The sequence below is a fragment of the Emys orbicularis genome, chromosome 2 (genome assembly GCF_028017835.1).
Source record: "Emys orbicularis isolate rEmyOrb1 chromosome 2, rEmyOrb1.hap1, whole genome shotgun sequence".
Classification (NCBI taxonomy): Eukaryota; Metazoa; Chordata; order Testudines; family Emydidae; genus Emys; species Emys orbicularis.
The window spans coordinates 173,914,045-173,935,930 of record NC_088684.1 but is presented as its reverse complement, the minus strand read 5'-3'; the positions used below and the strand labels follow the sequence as shown (position 1 = coordinate 173,935,930).

The 21,886-nt window shown below is 42.8% G+C and overlaps 1 protein-coding gene across 1 annotated transcript in view; it reads right to left on the bottom strand.

Annotated features, from left to right (window-relative positions):
• The window catches only part of GALNT12 (polypeptide N-acetylgalactosaminyltransferase 12), an 86,865-nt gene extending 65,677 nt beyond the window's left edge, over positions 1 to 21,188 (bottom strand). Inside the window, exons 1-2 of the mRNA XM_065399128.1 lie at positions 20,800 to 21,188; positions 713 to 882 (exon numbers count right to left, since the gene is read on the bottom strand). Coding sequence (XP_065255200.1) covers positions 713 to 882; positions 20,800 to 21,188 — 559 coding nt within the window. The remainder of the gene's footprint in view (positions 1 to 712; positions 883 to 20,799) is intronic.
• Positions 21,189 to 21,886: the final 698 nt, after the last annotated feature.

The following is a 21,886-nucleotide window of genomic DNA, read 5'->3' as shown; positions in this document are numbered from 1 at the left end:
TGAAAAATATACCTAATTCTTCCACATACATTCAAAGTGATATTTTAGAATGAAAGAACTGTAAACAGGCATATTTTATATATATATATTAGCAGTATCTCTAAAAATCCTGAAAGCTCTTAAAAGATAAGTAGCAATTAAAAAAAAAAAAAGATATCCCTGCCAGTAAGCCATTTCTTTCATATAATATTTGAAAATACCCAGAGTATAATGATCTTACATTATGAGTGGCAGACAAAACTACACCTAATATTTTTGACACATATTTCTAGCTGCTAGCTATCTTACATGGGTTCCCACTACTGTAGCATGTGAGTGCCTCACAATCTTCAATGTCTTTATCCTCATAACAACTTTGTGAGGTATAAATGGGGAACTGAGGCCTACAGAGATTAGAGGGACTTGCCCACGGTCACATAGGAAGACTGCAGTGGACCAGGGAATTGAATCCAAATCTCTAAAGTCTCAAGTTAGCACTATAACCATTAGACTGTTCCTCCTCTCAACTTGCTGGACAAGACACTGAATTTGACAGTCCCATCAGCATGGCAAAGTAAAAGCGATTTCAAGCTACCGTATGGCTAAATATAACAATTACAAAATGTTAGTGAGCCGTTACCATATCAGTATACTTTCTACTCCTGCAGACTTTTACTTCACCCACCTTGTCTGTCTGTCAAGAGTACTGTTCTTTATACAATGAAATACCTACCTTTGTCACTATAATCATCCACCAGGATAACTTCTTCCAGCAGAATATCTGGGGATGTCTCAAGAACACTGTGAACTGTTCGCAGAAGTGTTGACCAAGCCTCATTATAAAAAGCTATTACAACTGAGGTTTTTGGCAGGTTATGATAATCATATTTCTTCTCTTTGCACCTGTAAATAAGGGGACCCAAATTAGTAAAAGTGTGAAATTATCTGTAAATTTTCAGAAAAGTTTTCAAATGAAGACTGCATATAGTGCTTACTAATTTTTTTTTAGCAAGAACACATCAAAGATATAAAGGAACAATGAGGGAGGTCATGCAATGTGCTTAGTGAGGTAGCTATTATTCAGGGGGAATCTAACTTCTTCAGTTTTACATTTATATTTCAAAAATATCCAAACATCTAAAAAGACAAGGGAAGATGTAACTGGCTCATTCACATGTAATATGTGTCCCATCAGAAAATGACTTCAATTTAAAGAAGAATTTTACAATGGGGAAAACGCTGTGGCCTCCGGCTCACCACAGGAAGACACACCCAGTGCAACAACTAAGACCTGCTATTATTTTTTGCCTAAATTACTGATAACTTAACTTTTGTCCTGGAGGCTAAATTTGAAAAACTAGAGAACAAAGTGGAAGTGCTCAATAGCAAAATTGCTACTACAGAAAAAGCCAAAATATATCTAAAGAAAATTCAGTAACAGATAAAGACAATGGAATTTGTGCAACAAAGTGCCATAATTCCAAGAAGACCATAAAAATGCTGGAACATGATACTAAAAACCTCAAGAACAGAGAAAGGTATAAAAGTACACACATAATTGGCTTTGCAGAAGGAGAGTAAATTCACAATCCTGTCAAATATTTTGAAAAATGGCCATCAGACACCAAAAATGCTAGTATCTCTTGATTAAAAAGTTCACACAGAATTCCAAGGGTGATCTACAACAATAGACTCAACACTAAAGTTGTAAGATTCCAAACATACTATGATCAATAAGGTTTTTACAGCTTTGCGATCAGAGGGTAAGATCAAGGAATATGGGAACAGATTTTATATTTTTCAGCATTTTTACTTGCAATATAGAAATAGAGGGCAGAATATACCATGCCCTTGCCTGGCAACAATTCCATGTCAAATAGATTTAATTTGCTTTGCTTTACCCATCCATGATTTACTACAAAAATGCTATTTTTCTACACCAGTAGAAGCACTGCCTCAAGAAACTGCCAAATCTACCAGATGACTAGACTGCAAATTTAAGAGCCTCCTGGCCCTTTAATGTATATCGTAAGTATAAATGTTGCTGTTTGCGCTGTCTAATATTTAACCATAAAAACATGAATAGAAAAGACAACATATATAGAATCATAGGGTTAGAAGGGATCACATGGGTCATCTAGTCTAACCCCCCTAGAACTTCCCTAATTTAAAAGCTAGCAGTTATACCTCACCTTTTTGCATTTCCTGACTTGTGTATTTAACTATACTACCATAACATTACATCCCCTCTCTCTTTTATTTTTGTATTTAACTCTGTGAAATAGGTTTTTAGTTTGCACACATTACCACAGCATCTAATCATCTACACACTGTATGAACCATTTCACCTACCCCTGGGGTATTCAACAACACATTTATTGGAAAGAGAAGGTGGGTGAGGTAATATGTTTTATTGGACCAACTTCTGTTGGTGAGAATGACAAGCTTTTGAGCTTACACAGAGCTCTTCTTCAGGTCTGGGAAATGTACTCAGAGTGTCACAGATAAATACAAGATGAAACAGATTGTTTAGCATAAGGAGTTAAGACATATTTCAAGGTGAGGTGGCCCTTTAACACCTCTCCAGTCATAAGGGAGAGAAAGGGGGGGGAAAGCTGGGGGGAATGGGTTAAGTGGATTATAGATTGTTGTAATAAGCCATAAAGCCAGTGTCTCTGCTCATTCCATGATTTTTAGAAGAAGAATTTCTTCAGGGGCAAAGGGCTCACTGGTATCATGCAATGAGTTTCAGCTGGCCTGACCAGTTCAGTGTACCCCAATTCACTGATGTCTTAATCTGTATCTAATACGTGGCATGTAAGATATCACTGGAAAACTAATAACTCGCTGATCATTAATATTCTTGTGAGATGTATGTTGGTAAACAAGTCTGCCCTAGACAAAGGAATATGCTTATTTTTCTGACTAGCCTGGTCGTCAGGCAGAGAGAATGAAGGTCTATTTACATATGAGAGAGGTTTTTTTTATCAAGTTAACAAGTGGGGAAGGATACAGCATGGGGTCTACACCTCAGCTGGGAAGAGAAACTTTATCTGGGCTATAAAGATGGGGTCTGAAGCTCAAGTGATAAGCAACTGAATCAACTGATTGTACAGTACTACTGTATTATAAACGTATGATGAATGAAGTGTTTTATGAAAGCCTATGACACACTGGTGATTAATATAATTGTGAATCGTATGTATCAATGCTAAATAAGGAATTATAGATACGCATTAATATTGTGCTTTACAGTTTGTAACCAAACAAAGGGAGAGACACGTCTCTCCCAGACAGGAGGGAACATCACAGATCTCTACCTGTCTCCAGTGAAATTAAGCAAGGTGTGACCAAAAACAAGGGCAGCCCCATTTACATTTCAATCAGCAGCAGGCTGCGAAGATCACAGGAAGTGAAGAACAGCATGGTGTCATCCTGCCTCTTGAAACAAGGTCATTGAACTTTGAGAGAGATAACAAACAGAGGCAGAAAGCCATTTTGGCATTCAGCACTACACAGACACAAAGGGACAGAAGTCTTGCAAAGCTGAGAAAGAAGGGTCCTTCTACCAGTTGGGGGAGAGGGCTTGAAGTCTCTGTGTACTGAGATGAGAAACCTGCTTAGGCAAAGACCTTTCACCTAAGAAGCCAAGGGAAACCAGCATCTTGTACTTCTGTAGAAGGTCCTGACCGAGGGAAAGTCAGCCATGGCTGGGAAGAAGAATAATTGGAGAGAGAACCATCTTCAACAAAACCTGTACCTTGCTAGATTAAGGGTTAGGCTTTTAGATATGTGTTTGCACTTTTATTTGTTTGTAACCCTTTCTAACTTTATTCCTTTTACTTGGCATCACTTAACCTAGGTCCTATTATTAATAATATATATATATATTTATTTAGTATAAACCAACTCTGTGCTGTGCTTGAAGGGAATCAGTTTACCCCAGTTAAATTAATAAGCTCTAATGTGGTTTTGTCTCTTTAACCAAACCAACCTTATTATTCCTCTGAGTGGTCCAGGAGAGGACTGGACACTTCAGAGCAGATGGTTTTGGGAAACATCAGGACTTGCGGTGTGCTGGGGGTTACCCTGCAAGTAGTAACCAAGGCTAATGGAAACCAGGGTGGGGCTCTTGTGCTGTAGGCAGGCTGCTGGAGTCAGAGCTGCTGATCCAGGGCTGTACAGCACATAGACACTCAAAAAGTGACCTGGATGCTTGTCTGCTGGCATACTGGTGTGTGAGCCACTGCAACAGGGCACTTGAGGCACCTAGAGTTACAGGGCAGGCAGGGACACAACCCCTCACTGGTCTGAATTGCACTCCCAGAACATGACGCCTATTCTGATACTTCTGCACCCCTTCCTTTCTGAAATTCTCTCCATTTTTAAATGACATTTTACTTCAGAGCTTTGGATTATACCCTCTGCAATTCATACACCATACAGTTTCACATCACACTCCCTGTAAAGCCACCGTCCCCTTCCCCCGTTCCTTCAAGGATCCTTCTCACAAGACAGTACTTTAGGAGGAATGAGACTCCTCAGAAGAGGAACCAGATCCCTCAAGAAAAGGTGGTGGTACAGGCACAGGCCTGTTATGCATGGTCCTAGAATGGCTCTGAGAAGGCTACATAGATTCATCACAGTTTTTACGTTCAAGTTTATGACCATGGTAATCATCATCATCCCTTCTGTATCCTAATAAGATTGGTTTGTGGTTCTCAATCCCAAAGATGTCTACTTCCTCATAGCCATCAGAAACACATTACAAATATCTGAGGTTATATGTGGGAAAGAAGAACAATGGAGTGCTACTTGTCAGTCTATCTATGGCACTGAAAGGATACGCCAAATTAAGAACTGACTCAGACCAATGGTCTATCTAGCTGAATATCCTTTCTTTTGACAGTGGTTGGTTACAGATGCTTCAGAGGGAATGAATAAAACAGCACAATTATCCAGTGATGCATCCCAGGTCATCCAGTCCCAGCTTCTGGCAGTCAGAGGCTTAGGGACTCCCAGAGCATGGGATTGTGTCTCTGACCATCTTGGCTACTACCTATTTATGGACCTATCCTCCATGAACTTATCTAATTCTTTTTTGAACCCAGTTATACTTTTGGCCTTCACAACTTATCCTGGCAATGAGTTACAGAGGTTGACTATGCATTGTGTGAAGAAGTACTTCCTTATGTTTGTTTTAAACCTTCTGCCTAATCAGCTCTTTGGGTTCTCCCTGGTTCTTGTGTTATGTGAATGGGTAAATAACACTGCTTTATTCACTTCCACACCAGATTTATAGATCTCTACATATCCCCTTCTAATCATCTATTTTCTAAGCTGAACAGTCCCAGTCTTTTTAATCTCTCTCCACATGGAAGCTCTTCCATACCCTCAATCATTTTGTAGCCCTTATCTATATTTTTTCCAATTCTAATATCTTTTGGGGCAAACAGAACTGCACGCAGTATTCAAGATGAGGGTGGTACCATGGATTTATATAATGGCATTATAATATTTTCTGTCTTATTATCTATCCCTTTCCTAATAGTTCCTAACATGCTGTTAGCTTTTTGACTGCTGGTACACATTGAGCAGATATTTTCAGAGAAATATCCAAGATGACTCACAATGATCTCTTTCTTGAGTAGTAACAGCTAATTTAGAACCGAACATTTTGTATGTATAGTTGGGATTATGTTTTCCTATGTACATTACTTTGCATTTATCAACATTGAATTTCATCTGCCATTTTGTTGCCTAGTCACCAAGTTTCCAGAGATCCCTTCCTAACTCTTTACAGTTTACTTTGGATTTAACTCTCGAGTAATTTTGTATCATCTGCAAACTTTGCCACCTATTTACCCCTTTTTCCAAGTCATTTATGAATACGCACAGGTCCCAGTACAGATCCTTGGGGGACCCCACTGTTTACCCCTCCACTGTGAAAACTAACCATTTATTCCTACCCTTTGTTTCTGTCTTTTAACTAGTTACTGATCCATGAGAGGACTTTCCATCTTATCCTATGACAGCTTACTTTGCTTAAGAGCTTTTGGTGAGGGACCTTGTCAAAGGCTTTCTGAAAGTCCAATTATATCATATATCCATTGGATCACCCTTGTCCACGTTTGTTGACCCCCTCAAAGAATTCTAATAGATTGGTGAAGCATGATTTCTCTTTACAAAAGCCATGTTGACTCTTCCCCAACATATTTTTTTAATTTATGTATATGGTAATTCTGTTCTTTACTATAGTTTCAACCAATTTGTCTGGTTCTGAAGTTAGGCTCACTGGCCTGTAATTGCCAGGATCACCTATGGAGACATTAAAAATAAATCGGTGTTACATTAGCTATCCTCCAGTCATCTGGTACAGAGACTGATTTAAGAGAAAGGTTACACACCGCAGTTAGTAGTTCTGTAATTTCATATTTGAGTTCCTTCAGAACTTTTGGGTGAATACCAGCTGAGCCTGGTGACTTATTACTGTTTAATTTATCAATTTGTTCCAAAATCACCTCTAATGACACCTCAATCTGGGATAGTTCCTCAGATTTGTCATCTAAAAAGAATGACTCAAATATGAGAATCTCCTGCACATCCTCTGCAGTGAAGACCAATGCAAACAATTTATACTGCTTCTCTGCAACAGCATTGTCTTCCTTGAGTGCTCCTTTAGCACCTAGATCATCCAGTGGCCCCATTGATTGTCTGGCAGGCTTCCAGCTTCCGATGTACTTTAAAAAGTTTTAGCTGTTAGTTTTTTTTGTCTTTTGTTATTTGCTTTTCAAATTCTTTTTTGGCCTGTTTAATTGTCCTATCACACTTGACATGAGTTCTACTTGTGGTAGCTGCACAGCTGAGATATCAGGGGATTCATCTACCTTCTCCTATCTGGACCACCAGCTCATATGAGGAAGATCGAGCCAGGCACTAACAGAAAGACATGGACATGGATTTTCAGACTCTGGTCTGCAAATAAACTGGGGAAAATCTATCCTTGCTCCCTGTCAAAGGATATGCTGCATAGGCATAGTTCTGGATTCAGTGTTAGGAAGAATCTTTCCGCCAGGTGACAGATATCTGAACATACTACAAGCCCTGTCTACCTTAAAGACTAAACCACATCAGACAACAATTTTCTCTCGCACTGATGGAACTTCATTCACATACATAACATCATATACTCAGTTACACATGAGGTCTGTATAACACTGAACATCCCAAAACTACACCCTCCTATATGGACAGTTTGGACTTTCTTCTCTTCAGTCCAACAAAGACCCTAACACAGCTCAGTTAGTGGGAATGCAGGGACTACTGGGTTCTCTACCCCAATCCAGAATCTCTGCATCTGGAAAGCAGAGATTCTAGGCATTGGGCTTTCACAGACCTAAACTGTTTCTCTCAAGTTCAAGCAATTCTGCTGCCAACTTGGGAACCTTCAACTCTGAAATTCTACACCCAAAAGTGGAAGAGATTTTCAACATGGGCCAGGAAGAAAGGCTATCAAGTGATTAGTCTCCTCCATCTTAGACTGTTACATCTGAAGAAACTAGGACTGTCTCTACTATCTATCCAGGTCCATTTCATTGCCATATCACAAGCTAATACAGAGAGCTAGTGTATACTCCTACTGAATAGTCTCAAAATTCCTGAAGGACCTCACCAACACCTTTCCTTCTCTGAAAGAATTGCCCCTTTTTAGGACTTCAATTTGGTGCTAACAAAGTTAACAGAAGCACCACTCAATTCCCCTAGGAGACTGCTGTTTCACACCTCTCATTTGAAACATCATCTTAACAGCCAACACTTCAGCCAGAAACTACAAGCGCTGATGGCTGACCTGCCTTACACTAATATTCATAAGGACAAAGTGATTCTTTAAGAATCATTCTTAGACCACACTTAAACTTTATTCCTAAAGTGGTCACAGATTTCCACATGCATCGATCACACTCTGCTCCTGACGTACCACCCCGAGATCCACACCCTTCTTTGGGAGACCCATCTATAAACTCTAGATGTGAACAGGGCTCTCTACAAACAGCTTTGTTCTCTCCAAATAAAAGTAAAGTCCACTAGACCAGGGGTCTTAAACTCAATTTACCTTAGGGCCAGTGCCAGTCCTCAAATCCTCCCAGCGGGCCAATAATGTCACTGAAGATGGTGTTCAGAAAAGAAAACATTTATATTGTATTTTTTATGTCAAATTTCTTAGAAATAATAAAACTGGCATACAACTTTATACAATTCTTCTCCTGCCAGAGAGTTTTTAGTGTTTGCCAGACACCACGTAACGCTTCAGTTCTGTCAGTTTGTTGATGTTTGGCCTCAGTGACTGAGCAGTTGAAACCTTCAGGATTGCAGCAAGGTGTGCATCAGATAGTTGTGTTCGGTATTTTGACTTGTTTATATTCATTGTGGAAAAAAGTGACGCTGCCTTCATGGCTGACTCTGCCCGGCAACTAATGATGCTGCCTCCATGGCTGACTGCCCAGTGACTAGTGATGGTATCTCTGTCCCTCTCCCCCAGCCAATGGGAGCTGCGGGGGGTGGCGCCTGCAGCAGACAGTGCCAGCCACGTGGCTGTATGTGTCTCTCCTCCGCAGGCCGCAGTGGGGAGGTTCTTGGGTGGCAGATGGCCCGCAGGCAGGGACTTTGAGACCCCTGCACTAGAGTCTGTAGTTTATGGAGAAAACAGCAAAGGAGATGCAATATCTACCCAGAATAGTCAGAAAATGGAGAAGATCATGTATGGAAACTTATTACAACATAGTTTAAATGCCCATACCTGCAAAGATTAGTGCTCACTCAAGTAGGACTACAGCTCTTTCCATAGTCTGTCTGAGGCCCTATCAACTTCAGAGCAACTTGCACAGGTCTAACTACATTGATTGTAATTACACTGATACAAACGCCTAATGCATATACATTGCATAGATGTAAAATGAGGCTTACAGTAGTGCAGTTTACTTCAGTGTGTTACTATATTAAGCAATCCATGTAGGGGTAACTACATGAATGAAATAGGTATTCTATTCTATATGGATTCTTATACCATGCTCATCACTGTGGTATCTGATCGCCTTCCAGTAGTGCATTAAGCAACATGACTACACAGCTGTCATGTGGCATTTGTTCTCTCATCTGCTCCCTGGGACAGACGTGTGCAATGGTATCTTGTTTTGGTAAGTTGTGGGTTTGATTGGTTTTTTTAACAGTACATGTTGCTTTGGTTTTTATGTCAGCGAAGGCAAAAATCAAAGCAATGCGCCTCACACTTGGAAGAGATGGTGGTGAAGTTTGTGGTGGTCCTTAGTTCCTCAGAAAGTTCAGTCCACAACTGTGGACCACTCCACAAGGAAGGTCTGTCCCCTACACAAAACACTGCAGAGTTTATTTATTTTCATTTATTTATTTTATTGCAGAATTCCACTGTGCCAAAGAAGAGTAGTTGTCAACCATGGTCTGCATCCCAGAGCTTCAGGCAGTCTTTTAAATATCCAGGACCCAAGCCATGAACTGAGACCTTAAACTTGATTCAATATTCTATGGGAGAGCTAAGGGCAGGTTCGATGTACTCATGATAGCCTGTATGGCTGAGGAGATGCACTTCAGAATTCTGTACCAGCTGTAATTTCGTAAGTGCCAAAGACTTCCTGCCTAGGTATAATGCATTGCTGTAGTCCATTTGAGAATTGAAGGTGCAAATAACTGATGCCAGATCCTCATCTGCCAGGATGGGATGGAGTCTTCTAACAACCAGAGATGACAAATGCATTACTCACAGATGCTGCTATGAGAACTTAGCATCAACAAAGAATCAGCTCAATGTGTTGCTGCAGTCATATAAGAGGACACAATATATTAGGATGGATATGGAATGAGACAGCAAGTAATACAATACAATAAAATAGTAATAATAATAATAATAATGCCACTATATAAATCAGTGGGCAGTACTGGTCACCCCATCTCAAAAAGCGTGTTTCAGAACTACTGGTGGTTCAGAGAAGGACAAAGAAAATAATTAGGGGTGTGGAAAAATGCTTATATGAAAAGTTTGAAAAGCTAGATTATTTATCTTAGAAAGGAGACAACTAGCAGAGATAAGAGTATATGGTACAGAGAAGGTAGATTGGGAGCTTCTATTTACCTTGATTTACCTTATAATACAAGAACAAGGGGACATTTGATGCAGCTAAAAAGTAGAAAATTAAAAACTGATAAAAGGAAATCCTTTTTTTTTTTTTTTTTAATACAACATGTAATTACACTGTGGAACTCATTGCTACAAGATGCAATTAAGGACAAAAACACAGCGATATTCAATATGGGACTGAATATTTAAGAACAAGATAAGTTAAAGAACAGGATAACAAGAATATCCACAGTTATAACAGTTAATGCTAACAAATTTTGGAAGAAGTATTAAACTTCACATTTCAGGGCTGAAATCAGTTCCTAACTACTAGAGAGTGAGAGCTTTCTTGCATATTCCTCGGAAGCATATAGTGCTGGCTCCTGTCAGAGACAGGATATTGAATTGAATAGAGCATGGTGTGATCTGCTACGAAAATTCGTATGCAAATACCAACAATGCAGTCCTTTAATACAAGCAATTATATTTTCTTCAAGATGAATAATAGTCCCCCTCCATCCCAAGAGTACATTAAGAAAAAGTATTGCTACTTAATGGTGATGCAGGACTTTGTGGATATTGTGGGAGGTTCATATCATCCTAATCCATTTTGTATAATGTTTGTGAAAAGCAAGGTGAAGTTTTCAATGAATAGTGCTGAAGCTACTTAACTGGCCGCAGCCTACACACTATTGGACAGACAAGCAGTTGCAGCTAGGGCTGCATGAATTGCCTGGTAAGTATATGGCACAGATTAGAAGTATTCTGTACACACACTTCCAAAACTGGGGATTGAAAATTGTATACAAAGCAGTTCTTCTCTTGTCCTTCCATTGCAGTCATAGGTTTTTCCAGTGTTAGGCACATGATAGGGCCCAGTCTGTGGCCCTGGTGTATCATGTGTCTGGGTCACTGGAATAGCCCCAATTCCACATATGGACCTTTGACCTGCCAACTCTTGTCAGAGGCAATTTAAACATCTCCAGGTTGATCAATCCTCTTCTGTGCTTGCAGAAAGGAATTAGACAATGCCAATGTGAATTTTGATATCCGCATTGAGTAATTTTAGCTGTTCGCATCACATTTCCAACTGGGCAGCCGTCAGTGATTTTTTTTAAGTGGTTCCATTGCAGCTAGGAACCTTTTCCAAGATTTCAGGCATCTCACTGCCAGCATGCAGCCATTCAACGGATGTCTGGTATCTTTGGCTTGTCATAATCGTTCCATTTTGCTTTTGACCAATCTCCTGATATCTGGTGGATCAATTCCAGCAAGCACATAAAAGTTGTTCACATTTGATGGTTTTAGACACTCTGCGATATAGCAGCAGCCATCATTCAGAACATGATCCAGTTTTTTTGCATGAGACAATCTTTTCCACACTGGACATGCGTATTTGGCCATTGAACAGCAAAGTGCAAGTGCAGTGGCTCTTAGTGTTGCTGGGTTGACTCCCCATTTTGAATTTGCAAGCTTTTTGTGTATGCTATTCTGCATGCTAACTTTGCCTTTTATCTTCTCCATGCGTGCCTTGAAGAAAAGAAAAAGGTCTAGTGTCACTCTAAGGTAGACAGGATTCCAGCAGTGGGGAAGTGATACCCCATTCCAGATGATGTTGAGTTGTCTATTGGCCTCACAATTATGAAAATAGAAGAGACTCACCTGTATTTTGTCTGGACTGGCACACAATTGGTTCTTGATGTAATAAGAACGTAAGAATGGCCATACTGGGTCAGACCATAGATCCATCAAGCCCAGTATCCTGTCCTCTGACAGTGGCCAATGGCAGGTACACAAAGGGAATGAACAGACAGGTTATCATCAAGTGATCCATGCCCTGTCACCCAATCCCAGCTTCTGGCAAACAGAGGCTAGGGACACCATTCCTGCCCATCCTGGCTAATAGGTCCATCAATGGCTATCTTCCATGAATCTAGCTCCCTTTTGAACCCTGTTATAGTATTCGTCTTCACAGCACCCTCTGGCAAGGAGTTCCAGAGGTTTACAGTGCGTTGCATGAAAAAATACTTTCTTGTGTTTGTTTTAAACCTGCTACCTATTAATTTCATTTGGTGGCCCCTTGTTCTTGTATTATGAGGAGGAGTAAATAACACTTCCTTATTTACTTTCTCTATACCACTCATGATTTTAGACCTCTGTCATATCCCCCACAATCGCCTCTTTTCCAAGCTGAAAAGTCCCAGTCTTATTAATCTCGCCTCAGACGGAAGCCGTTCTATATCCCTAATTATTTTTGTTGCCCTTTTCTGAACCTTTTCCAATTCCAATATATCTTTTTGAGATGGGGCGACCACATCTGCACGCAGTATTCAAGGTGTGGGCGTACAATGGATTTATATAGAGGCAATATGATATTTTCTGTCTTAAACTGAAAGCCTAGACAGCCCCGATGTTAGCATAGCTTCAATCTAGGCAAAATCCTTGGCTTGGGCACTGACACGTAGGTCATCAGCTTAGATAAAATTTCTTGTGCCGAGATGGATCAGGTAGTCATTTGTGTAGATGTTGAAAAGTATTGGCGAGAGTACGCTCCCTTGCGGTAGGCCGTTTTTCTGGTGCTGCCATTGGCTCCGCTTCTTGCATAGTTCAACATAAAAACGTCAGTTCTCTAATAGAGGTTCTATCAGCCATATGAGGTGATGATCTTTCATCATGTTGTATATTTTAGTGAGGAGCCATTGGTGATTCATTGTGTCATATGCTGCTGATAGGTCAACAAACAAGGCATCTACTACCATACCTTTTTCAAGGCCATCTTCGATGTATTGAGTGATATTCAGCACATGACCAGTGCATGACTTGCCTGGGTGGAATCCAGCTTGCTCTGGGATTAGGTGCTTGTCAATGAATGATGACAGGCAATTTAAGATGAGATGCTCATACAGTTGGTAGAGGTGGCATAGTATTGATATAGGCCTGAAGTTCTTCAGCTGTGTTATGTCCTTCATCGATCATACAGAGCAGTAACATGACTCTTCACATGCTATAATGCACCTATTTCTTATGTTATTAAAATGTCTATTAATCATGAATAGAGAAAACAGTGTGATGAGGAAGGTTGCGGAGAGTTATTATGCAATTAATATATTCTGTTTTTCAGTTGGTGGGATTGTAACTATGGAACTAAATTGTATTTTTGGGGGAAGTGAACTGATGCTGTAAGATCAGTATCATAGAAATATGTGGATCATTTGCTTTAAAAAAAATTAACTTTAATACATACAATCAAGCTTACATGCCCCTCTAAGTATAGAAGCAGTGGCAATATTAATATTCACATACAATGCAACTTTTTAAGGTAAGCTGTTTCTTTTTCATCATCTTGCTGAGGATGATTGTGAGAGAACAGAAGGATAGAGGTAGTCCAATAAGGACTATTGTCCAGACTGAGGATATAGTACTGGTCAGGCAGAGCAGAGACCAGATGATGGGTTAGAGCAACAGTCTATTTCTCTTACCCTTTCAAAAAAATATTATTTACCTCACTGTACTTTGTACTCTCTCCTTATATATTCCTGAATCATTTTCTTGTCTACCTGTAGTAATGTGTCCTGTCATGCCAAAGTCTTTCTACACTCTTGTCCAGCCTTTTAAAGGTGACCCTCACTTTATGTTCCTCAGACCAATATGTTCTGCCTGAATCCCTACTCACATTTCTGAGCGTTTACATGAATAGCTTTATTTGCTATTGGTTTTTTTTGCTTTTTCTTTCCTGAACTGATTTAAGTTAAACCGGCGCAAACCCCTGAATGCACACAATCTTTGTTTTTAAAAAAGTGTCTTTCAGTCTAACTTGGGTCGATTAGGAACTGGTTTAAAGGTAAATCTAAATAAGCCACTCAAACTGAAATAAGTATCAACACAGGGGTTTGCACTGGTTTAACTAAAAAGATTTAAAATCACAGCTGGTGCCATAGGCGCCAACTCCGTGGGTGCTCCGGGGCTGGAGCACCCACGGGGAAAAATTGGTGGGTGCTCTGCACCCACCGGTAGCTCCTTGCCCCACCCCCGAGCTCACCTCCACCTCTGCCTCCTCCCCTGAGCGCACCGCTTCTCCCCCTAGCTCCAGCGCTTGCCACCGCGAAACAGCTGTTTCGCGGTGGCAAGCACTGGGACGGAGGGGGGAGCAGGGTGAATGCGGCGTACTCGGGGAAGAGGCGGGGCCGGGGTGGGGATTTGGAGAAGGAGTCCAATAGGGCCAGGGCAGGGGCGGAGTTGGGGTGGGGACTTTGGGGAAGGTGTTGGAATGGGGGCGGGGCAGGAGTGGAGTTGGGGCAGGGCCGGGGGCGCGAGCACCCACTGTTGCTGGTAAAAGTTGGTGCCTATGGCTGGTGCAACTTTCTCATGTAGATGAGTCATGAAATAAAGGAGGAAGCAAAGGGAATGAATGAATAAAGAGGTAATAAAAATGGGGGTGGGGGAGAAGAAAAGGGGGTCAGAGTGGGAGAGACTGTGCTCACAGGGCTGAATTCTACAGTGATGTATGTGCTCTACTGAGCCAGTTTACAACAGCAGAGAATTTGGACCATGGCTCCCTGCCAACACAGCTCCAGCAAAAGTCTCTGTGTGAGAATGGCCCCCTTGCTTCTGCCCCATCAGAGCTCTGCTGGAATGGTGGTGGTGGTGGTGGGAGGCCCATGCCCAGGCAGCTTTTACCAGCTGTGCAGTATTCAAAGAGGGGTGGGAGCTGAGGAGCAGCCGCAGCCCCGGGCACCAGCAGCAGAAGGAGGTGGGGGAGCACCACAGTTGCCCACTGGATGGCACCAGCCAGAGCAGTAGCCACCCCACACGGCCCAGCTCCGGCTTCCTGTCTCTGACCTGGCCAGGGGGCAGGGCCTCGGTGGGGGGAGAAGAGGAGGAGGTGCGGGAAGTGTGGAGCTGCCCCCCAGGACTACCCCGCTCTGGTTAAGACTGATGTTCCTCCAACTCCAACCCTGGGCTCTGAGCTTTTGCCCCATGGGGCACCAGGGCTCACAGTCCCCCCTGAAACCAGCTTGTGCCCCCCCCCCCCAGAGGGCTGCGAACCCCCAGTTGAGAACTTCTGTTTTAGACAAAAACATCCAATCTTGATTTTAAAATTGCCATGCAGTAATTTATAGACTGTAATCAAGACACCCCTTAACCTTCTTTTTGTTATATTAAATAGATTGAGCTCCTTGAGTCTATCTTCATACGGCATATTTTCTAATCCTTTAATCATTCCTGTGGCTCTTCTCTCAACCCTCTCCAACTGATCAGCATCCTTTTTGAACTGTGGACACCAGAACTGAACACAATATTCCAGCAGCAATTGCACCAGTGCCAAAAACAGAAGTAAAATATTCTCTCTGCTCCTACTCGAGATTACCTGTTTATGCATCCAAGAATCACAATGGCCCTTTTGACCACAACATTGCACTGGGAGCTGACTATCTATCATGACCCCCAATCTTTTTCAGAGTCCCTGCTTGCCAGGATAGAGTTGCCCATCCTCGAAGTATGGCCTACATTCTTTGTTTTTATATATGTATATACACACACACACACACTTTTGCGTTTAGCAGTATTAAAACATGTATTATTTGCTTGTGCCCAGTTTACCAAGCAATCCAGATCACTCTGTATCAATGACCAGTCTCCTTCATTATTTACCACTTCACCAATTTGTACGTTATCTGCAAACTTTATCAGTGATGATCTTATGTATACTTCCAGGTAAATGCTAAAACCATTAAATAGTGTAGGCAAAGAACCAATCCCTGTGGGACCACACTAAAAACAAACACACTCGATGCTGATTTCTCATTTACAATTACATTGAGGCCTATCAGCTAGCCAATTTTTAATCCATTTAATGTGTACTATGTTTATTTCATATCATTCTATTTTTTTTTTTTAATCAAAATGTTATGTGGTACCAAGGAAAACTCCTTACAGAAGTTTAAGTATATTACATCACCACTATTATTTTTATCAATTAAACTCATAATCTCATCAAGAAAAGATATCAAGTTAGTTTCCATAAAATCATGTTGATTGGCATCAATTATATTATGTTCCTTTAATTCTTTAATACACCTCTACCTCGATATAACGCTGTCCTCGAGAGCCAAAAACATCTTACCACGTTATAGGTGAAACCGCGTTATATCGAACTTGCTTTGACCTACCGGAGGTGCGCAGCCTCGCCCGCCCCCGGAGCACTGCTTTACCGCGTTATATCAGAATTTGTGTTATATCGGGTTGCGTTATATCAGGGTAGAGGTGTAATTGAGTCCCACATCAACCACTCCATTATCTTGCCCAGAATCAATGTCAGGCTGACAGACCTATAATTACCCATGTCATCCCATTTTCCCTTCTTAAATATTGCACAACTTTAGTTTTCCTCCAGTCTTCTGGAACTTCTCCAAAAGTTCCAAGACTTATTGACATCAACATTAACAGTCCAGCAAGCTCCTCAGCCAGCTCTTTTAAAACTCTTGGATAAAAGTTATCTGGACTTGTTGACTTAAAAATGTGTTGACTTGCTGACTTAAAAACTTTAGTAGTTTTTGTCTAACAACCTCCAGAGAGCCTAATGGAATGGAAAAATTATCTTCATATGATAAGACTATATCATCTATTTATCCCCAAATACAGAACAGAAATATTTATTGAAGGCTTCTTACTTTTCTGCATTATTATTGATAATTCTATCATTTCCAGCTAATATTGGACCAATACCATTGTTAAGATTCATTTTGTTCCTAATATACTTTTAAAAATCCTTATTGTCCTTAACTCTGCAGACCACAGATTTTTCCTTGTGTTTCTTTGCTTCCCTTTTAATTTTTCTACAATTCCCAGGTTCTGATTTATATTTACTAGTATACACTTCCCCTTTCTTCCATTTGTTTTTTTTTTATATATATATATATATATATATATATATATATATATATATATATATATATATATATATATATATATATATATATATATATATATATATATATATATATATATATATATATATATTTATATTTTTTTTATTGTCGATAGCTGCCTTTACTTCCCCTCTAAACCAGGTTGGTTTAGTCTGGATTGTGGCTTTGGGGGCGTCTAGTAAAGTGTTCTTAAACAAATCCTAATTATCATTCACATTTTTCCGATTAAATTCTTCCTCTCAGCTGATTTGGCTCATAATTATTTTCAACTTTGTGAAATTGGCCCTTTTAAAGCACCAAGTGTATATATTAGTGGTCTAGACTTTATTCTGTTTGCACACTATAAATGTGATCAAGCCACGTTCACTTGTACTTAAGGTACAATTAATTTTTTGTTCTGTGATTGGTTCCTTTTTATCTGTCAACTCAGGTCTACTATAGGATTTCCCCTATGTTGGATGCAACTCTTTTGAGTTAGGAAATTGTCATCTATAATATTTAGAAATTCCAAGGATGTTTTAGTACTGGCAGCAGGAGACGTCCAGCATATGTCACTCCAATTGAAGTCACTCATGATCATGCAGCTTTTTTTCCTACAAATGATAGATAGATGCATAAAGAGGGGGCCATGCTGTTCCCTAGTGTGATTTGGTGGTCTGTAGCAAACACCAGCTAAACACTTGTGCTTTAGGTGGCTATGCCCTGCTTTGCCACCTGATTATGGGGTATTACATAATACAGTTGAACTGATCCTGAACCTTCTTTGCTTCCCAGAACGTTATCAGAGCCTGAACAATGGCCTCGGACCAGTCTGAGTTATTCGTATGATAGCCAACATTAAGGCGTGCCACTACAGTAAGAAAAACTTCACATAAGTGTTTAAAGATACGGTGGAAACAGCACACAAGTGAAATTCAAGGCCTGTGCAGCACTATTTTTAAAGTTAGGAGTGGTTTTAGAAAGCAGACTACTCGTCCATCATAACAGATTCTTGTGCACTGTGGGGCAGCAGTAGAAAAATGATGTGTGTTGTGAAGATTACTACATCAGCAGTCCCCACCCCCACTAGCACTGCACCAGTGGAGACTCTCAGTGTCAGACCGCATAGCTGTTAGTCTTGTTTTGTGTAAGGCTAACCCAAAACAGTGGTTGCAAGGTGGGCACCACTAGGAACATTTCTGTGTGTGGATACACAAGAGGGCCATATCTTATGCTCATGATAGAAGCTAATGGTAAGCGGCACTGGTTTGAACTTGAGAATATTTGTTCTTGGGCATAATTGCTCATACATGCTCCACTAAACAATATTTGTTTAAGGTGGATATTACATTGCTAGTGCAATCCAAGGAAACTGACCCTCACCCATCTCCATATGCACATTGCCAATATACTATTTCCATGTCTTTTAAACAAGCATACAAAATACAATAAGATGTCCAACAGTTTTAGGGTCATTCATTTTTAAACACTTTGAAAAATCATATGCAAAGTTACTACAGGGCAGGAAGTCTGTATATTAGTAAGGAATTGGCAATTAAACTCAACAGCTAACTTTGCTCAGAGAGCAGACTGCTGTCATCTAGTACCACTGTACTGGTACACAGACTGTTTCTAGTCTACCTTACTAAATTAAGATTTAAAGACCAGTACCATGTACTGCACCAAGGAGCAAAAACAACAGTCTCAAGAAAGAGAACCCAGGGAACTACAGACCAGTCAGCCTCACTTCAGTCCCTGGAAAAATCATAGAGCGAGTCCTCAAGGAAACCATTTTGAAGCACTTGGAGGAGAGGAAGGTGATCAGGAACAGTCAACATGGATTCACCAAGGGCAAATCATGCCTGACCAATCTGATTGCCTTCTATGATGAGATAACTGGCTCTGTGGGTATGGGGAAAGCGGTGGATGTGATATATCCTGACTTTAGCAAAGCTTTTGATATGGTCTCCCACAGTATTCTTGCCAGCAAGTTAAAAAAGTATTGATTGGATGAATGGACTATAAGATGGATAGAAATCTGGCTAGATTATCGGGCTCAACGGGTAGCGATCAACGGTTCGATGTCTAGTTGACAGCCGGTATCAAGCGGAGTGCTCCAGGGGTCGGTCCTGGGGCCAGTTTTGTTCAACATCTTTATTAATGATCTGGACGATGGGATAGATTGTACCCTCAGCAAGTTCGCAGATGACACTAAGCTGGGGGGAGAGGTAGATACGTTGGAGGGTAGGGATAGGGTCCAGAGCAGGGGTTCCCAAACTTGGTTTGTGGCTTATTCAGGGTAAGCCCCTGGCGGGCCGCAAGACGCTTTGTTTACTTCAGCGTCCGCAGGTACGGCCGCTCGCAGCTCCCAGTGGTCGCGGTTTGCCATTCCAGGCCAATGGGAGCTGCAGGAAGCAGTGGCCCGGCCTGTGCCCCTTCCTGCGGCTCCCATTGGCCAGGAACGGCGAACCGCGGCCACTGGGCGCTGTGTGGGGCCGTACCTGCGGAAGCTCAGGTAAACAAAGCGTCTCACGTCCCGCCTGGGACTTACCTTGAACAAGCCGCAAACCAAGTTTGGGAACCCCTGGTCCAGAGTGACCTAGACAAATTGGAGGATTGGGCCAAAAGAAATCTGATGAGGTTCAACAAGGACAAGTGCAGAGTCCTGCACTTAGGGCGGAAGAACCCCATGCACCGCTATAGGCTGGGGACTGACTGGTTAAGCAGCAGGTCTGCAGAAAAGGACCTGGGGATTACAGTGGACGAGAAGCTGCATATAAGTCAGCAGTGTGCCCTTGTTGCCAAGAAGGTTAACGGCATATTGGGCTGCATTAGTAGGAGCATTGCCAGCAGACGGAGGGAAGTGATTATTCCCCTCTATTCGGCACTGGTGAGACCACATCTGGAGTATTGTGTCCAGTTCTGGTCCCCCCCACTACAGAAAGGATGTGCACAACTTGAAGAGAGTCCAGCAGAGGGTAACTAAAGTTATCAGGGGGCTGGGACACATGACTTATGAGGAGAGGCTGAGGGAACTGGGCTTGTTTTGTCTGCAGAAGAGAAGAGTGAGGGGGAATTTGATAGCAGCCTTCAACTACCTGAAGGGGGGTTCCAAAGAGGATGGAGCTAGGGCCTGTTCTCAGTGGTGGCAGATGACAGAACAAGGAGCAATGGTCTCCGGTTGCTGTGGGGGGAGGTCTAGGTTGGATATTAGGAAACATGATTTCACTAGGAGCTTGGTGAAGCACTGGAATGGGTTACCTAGGGAGATGGTGGAATCTCCAGCCATAGAGGTTTTTAAGGCCCAGCTTGACAAAGCTCTGGCTGGGATGATTTAGCTGGTGTTGGTCCTGCTTTGAGCAGGGGGTTGGACTAGATGACCTCCTGCGGTCTCTTCCAACCCTAATCTTCTGTTTCTATAAATCTTAATTCCTGATGTGTTGGCTGTATATCTTTTAAACCACAAAATGGCACTTAATGCTCAGTTCAGTCGGTCACCAAGGGCAAATGAGGCAACTAAACAGTCTGCAGGGCCAAGATCCCTGGCAGGCCCAGGAGGGCTCACCGAGCTCAGCGGCACTTCTGCGGGATCGCGGGGCGCGGAGTAGGAGTGGCTGGCTGCAGCGAGTGGGAGCCTGCGTGTGCACAGGGCGGCCGCGCCCAGGAAAAGGGAACCCACCCCATGAGGGCGGCGGGGAAGCAGGCGGCACCTGAGCGCACAGAGCGAGTGCCGGGCAGGGCGCAGCGGGGGCGCCGGGTACTCACAGCGGGTTCCAGCGCTCAGGCAGGCGGCGGTGCAGGGATATGCGGTCGCTCAGGTAGATGTTGATCTGGTGATGCCGGATACTCTCCTCCTGGCGGTTCTTCTCGGCCGGGCTCAGCTCCAGCCGCACAGCCTGGCCCAGCTCGCCCAGCGCCCCAGGCTCCAGGGGCGGCTTCTCGTACACGGGTCTCCGCAGGCGCTCGGGATCCCCGGGCAGTGGCGGCTGGGGGGCCCCGCGGGCAGGACGCGCAGCATCGCTCTCCGGGGGGACGCGCCGCCACAGCAGGAAACCCAGTGCCGCCAGCAGCCCCAGGGCCAGCAACGCCCCTGCTCCCCGGGGGGCCCGGCCCCGCCTGCCACACCACTTGCCGCGGCCGGCCAGCCCCACCATGCCCGCGCTGGGGGCGCTCCTGCCCGCGGGCGGCCTGGGAACTTTGCAAAGTTTCACAAACCTGGGAGCAGCACAACTACCCGAGAGCGGGCGCTAAAGCTCCCCCTCCAGGAAACCCTGCCGGATCCTCCGCCAGCGGCTCCTCCCTTCTCCCCGCCCCACTGCCAGCAAAACCTGGAGGGCAGAGCCGGACGGAGCAGCCTAGGGAAGCGTCAGCCCAGCAAGAGAAACCCAGTCCCCGCTGCCTACATTTAATAGGCTCAGAGTTCGTCCTGAACTCTTTCAAAGGGGAGCTGAGTGTTGCTGCCCTGCTCAGCTTGTACCGACTGCTCCAGAGGTCCGACTCCTAGCCATGCTCCCACTGCTGAAGAAGCCTCCCTTCCCCAATACAAACAAATCACTGCTCGTTGACGGGAAAGCGTCTTCAGAGTGTAAATGTCAGGCAGGAAGGAGCTCAACACCTGAAGCATCTGCCCTTGATAGAGCTTCACAGTAACAGGAAGAACTCCTAACAATACTAATCGTCAAAACCCCATTGCACTTGGTGGTGCACAGTTTTATTGCAAGCTTCATGGTATTTGGCGTTTTTCTTAAAAGACCTAGCAGTTGGAGTCATGGGATTAAGAACCTCTCTTTATTTCCAACACTTCTGATTGCAGAGAAAACCTGGAAAATGTGACCCAAGTGGACACTAAATG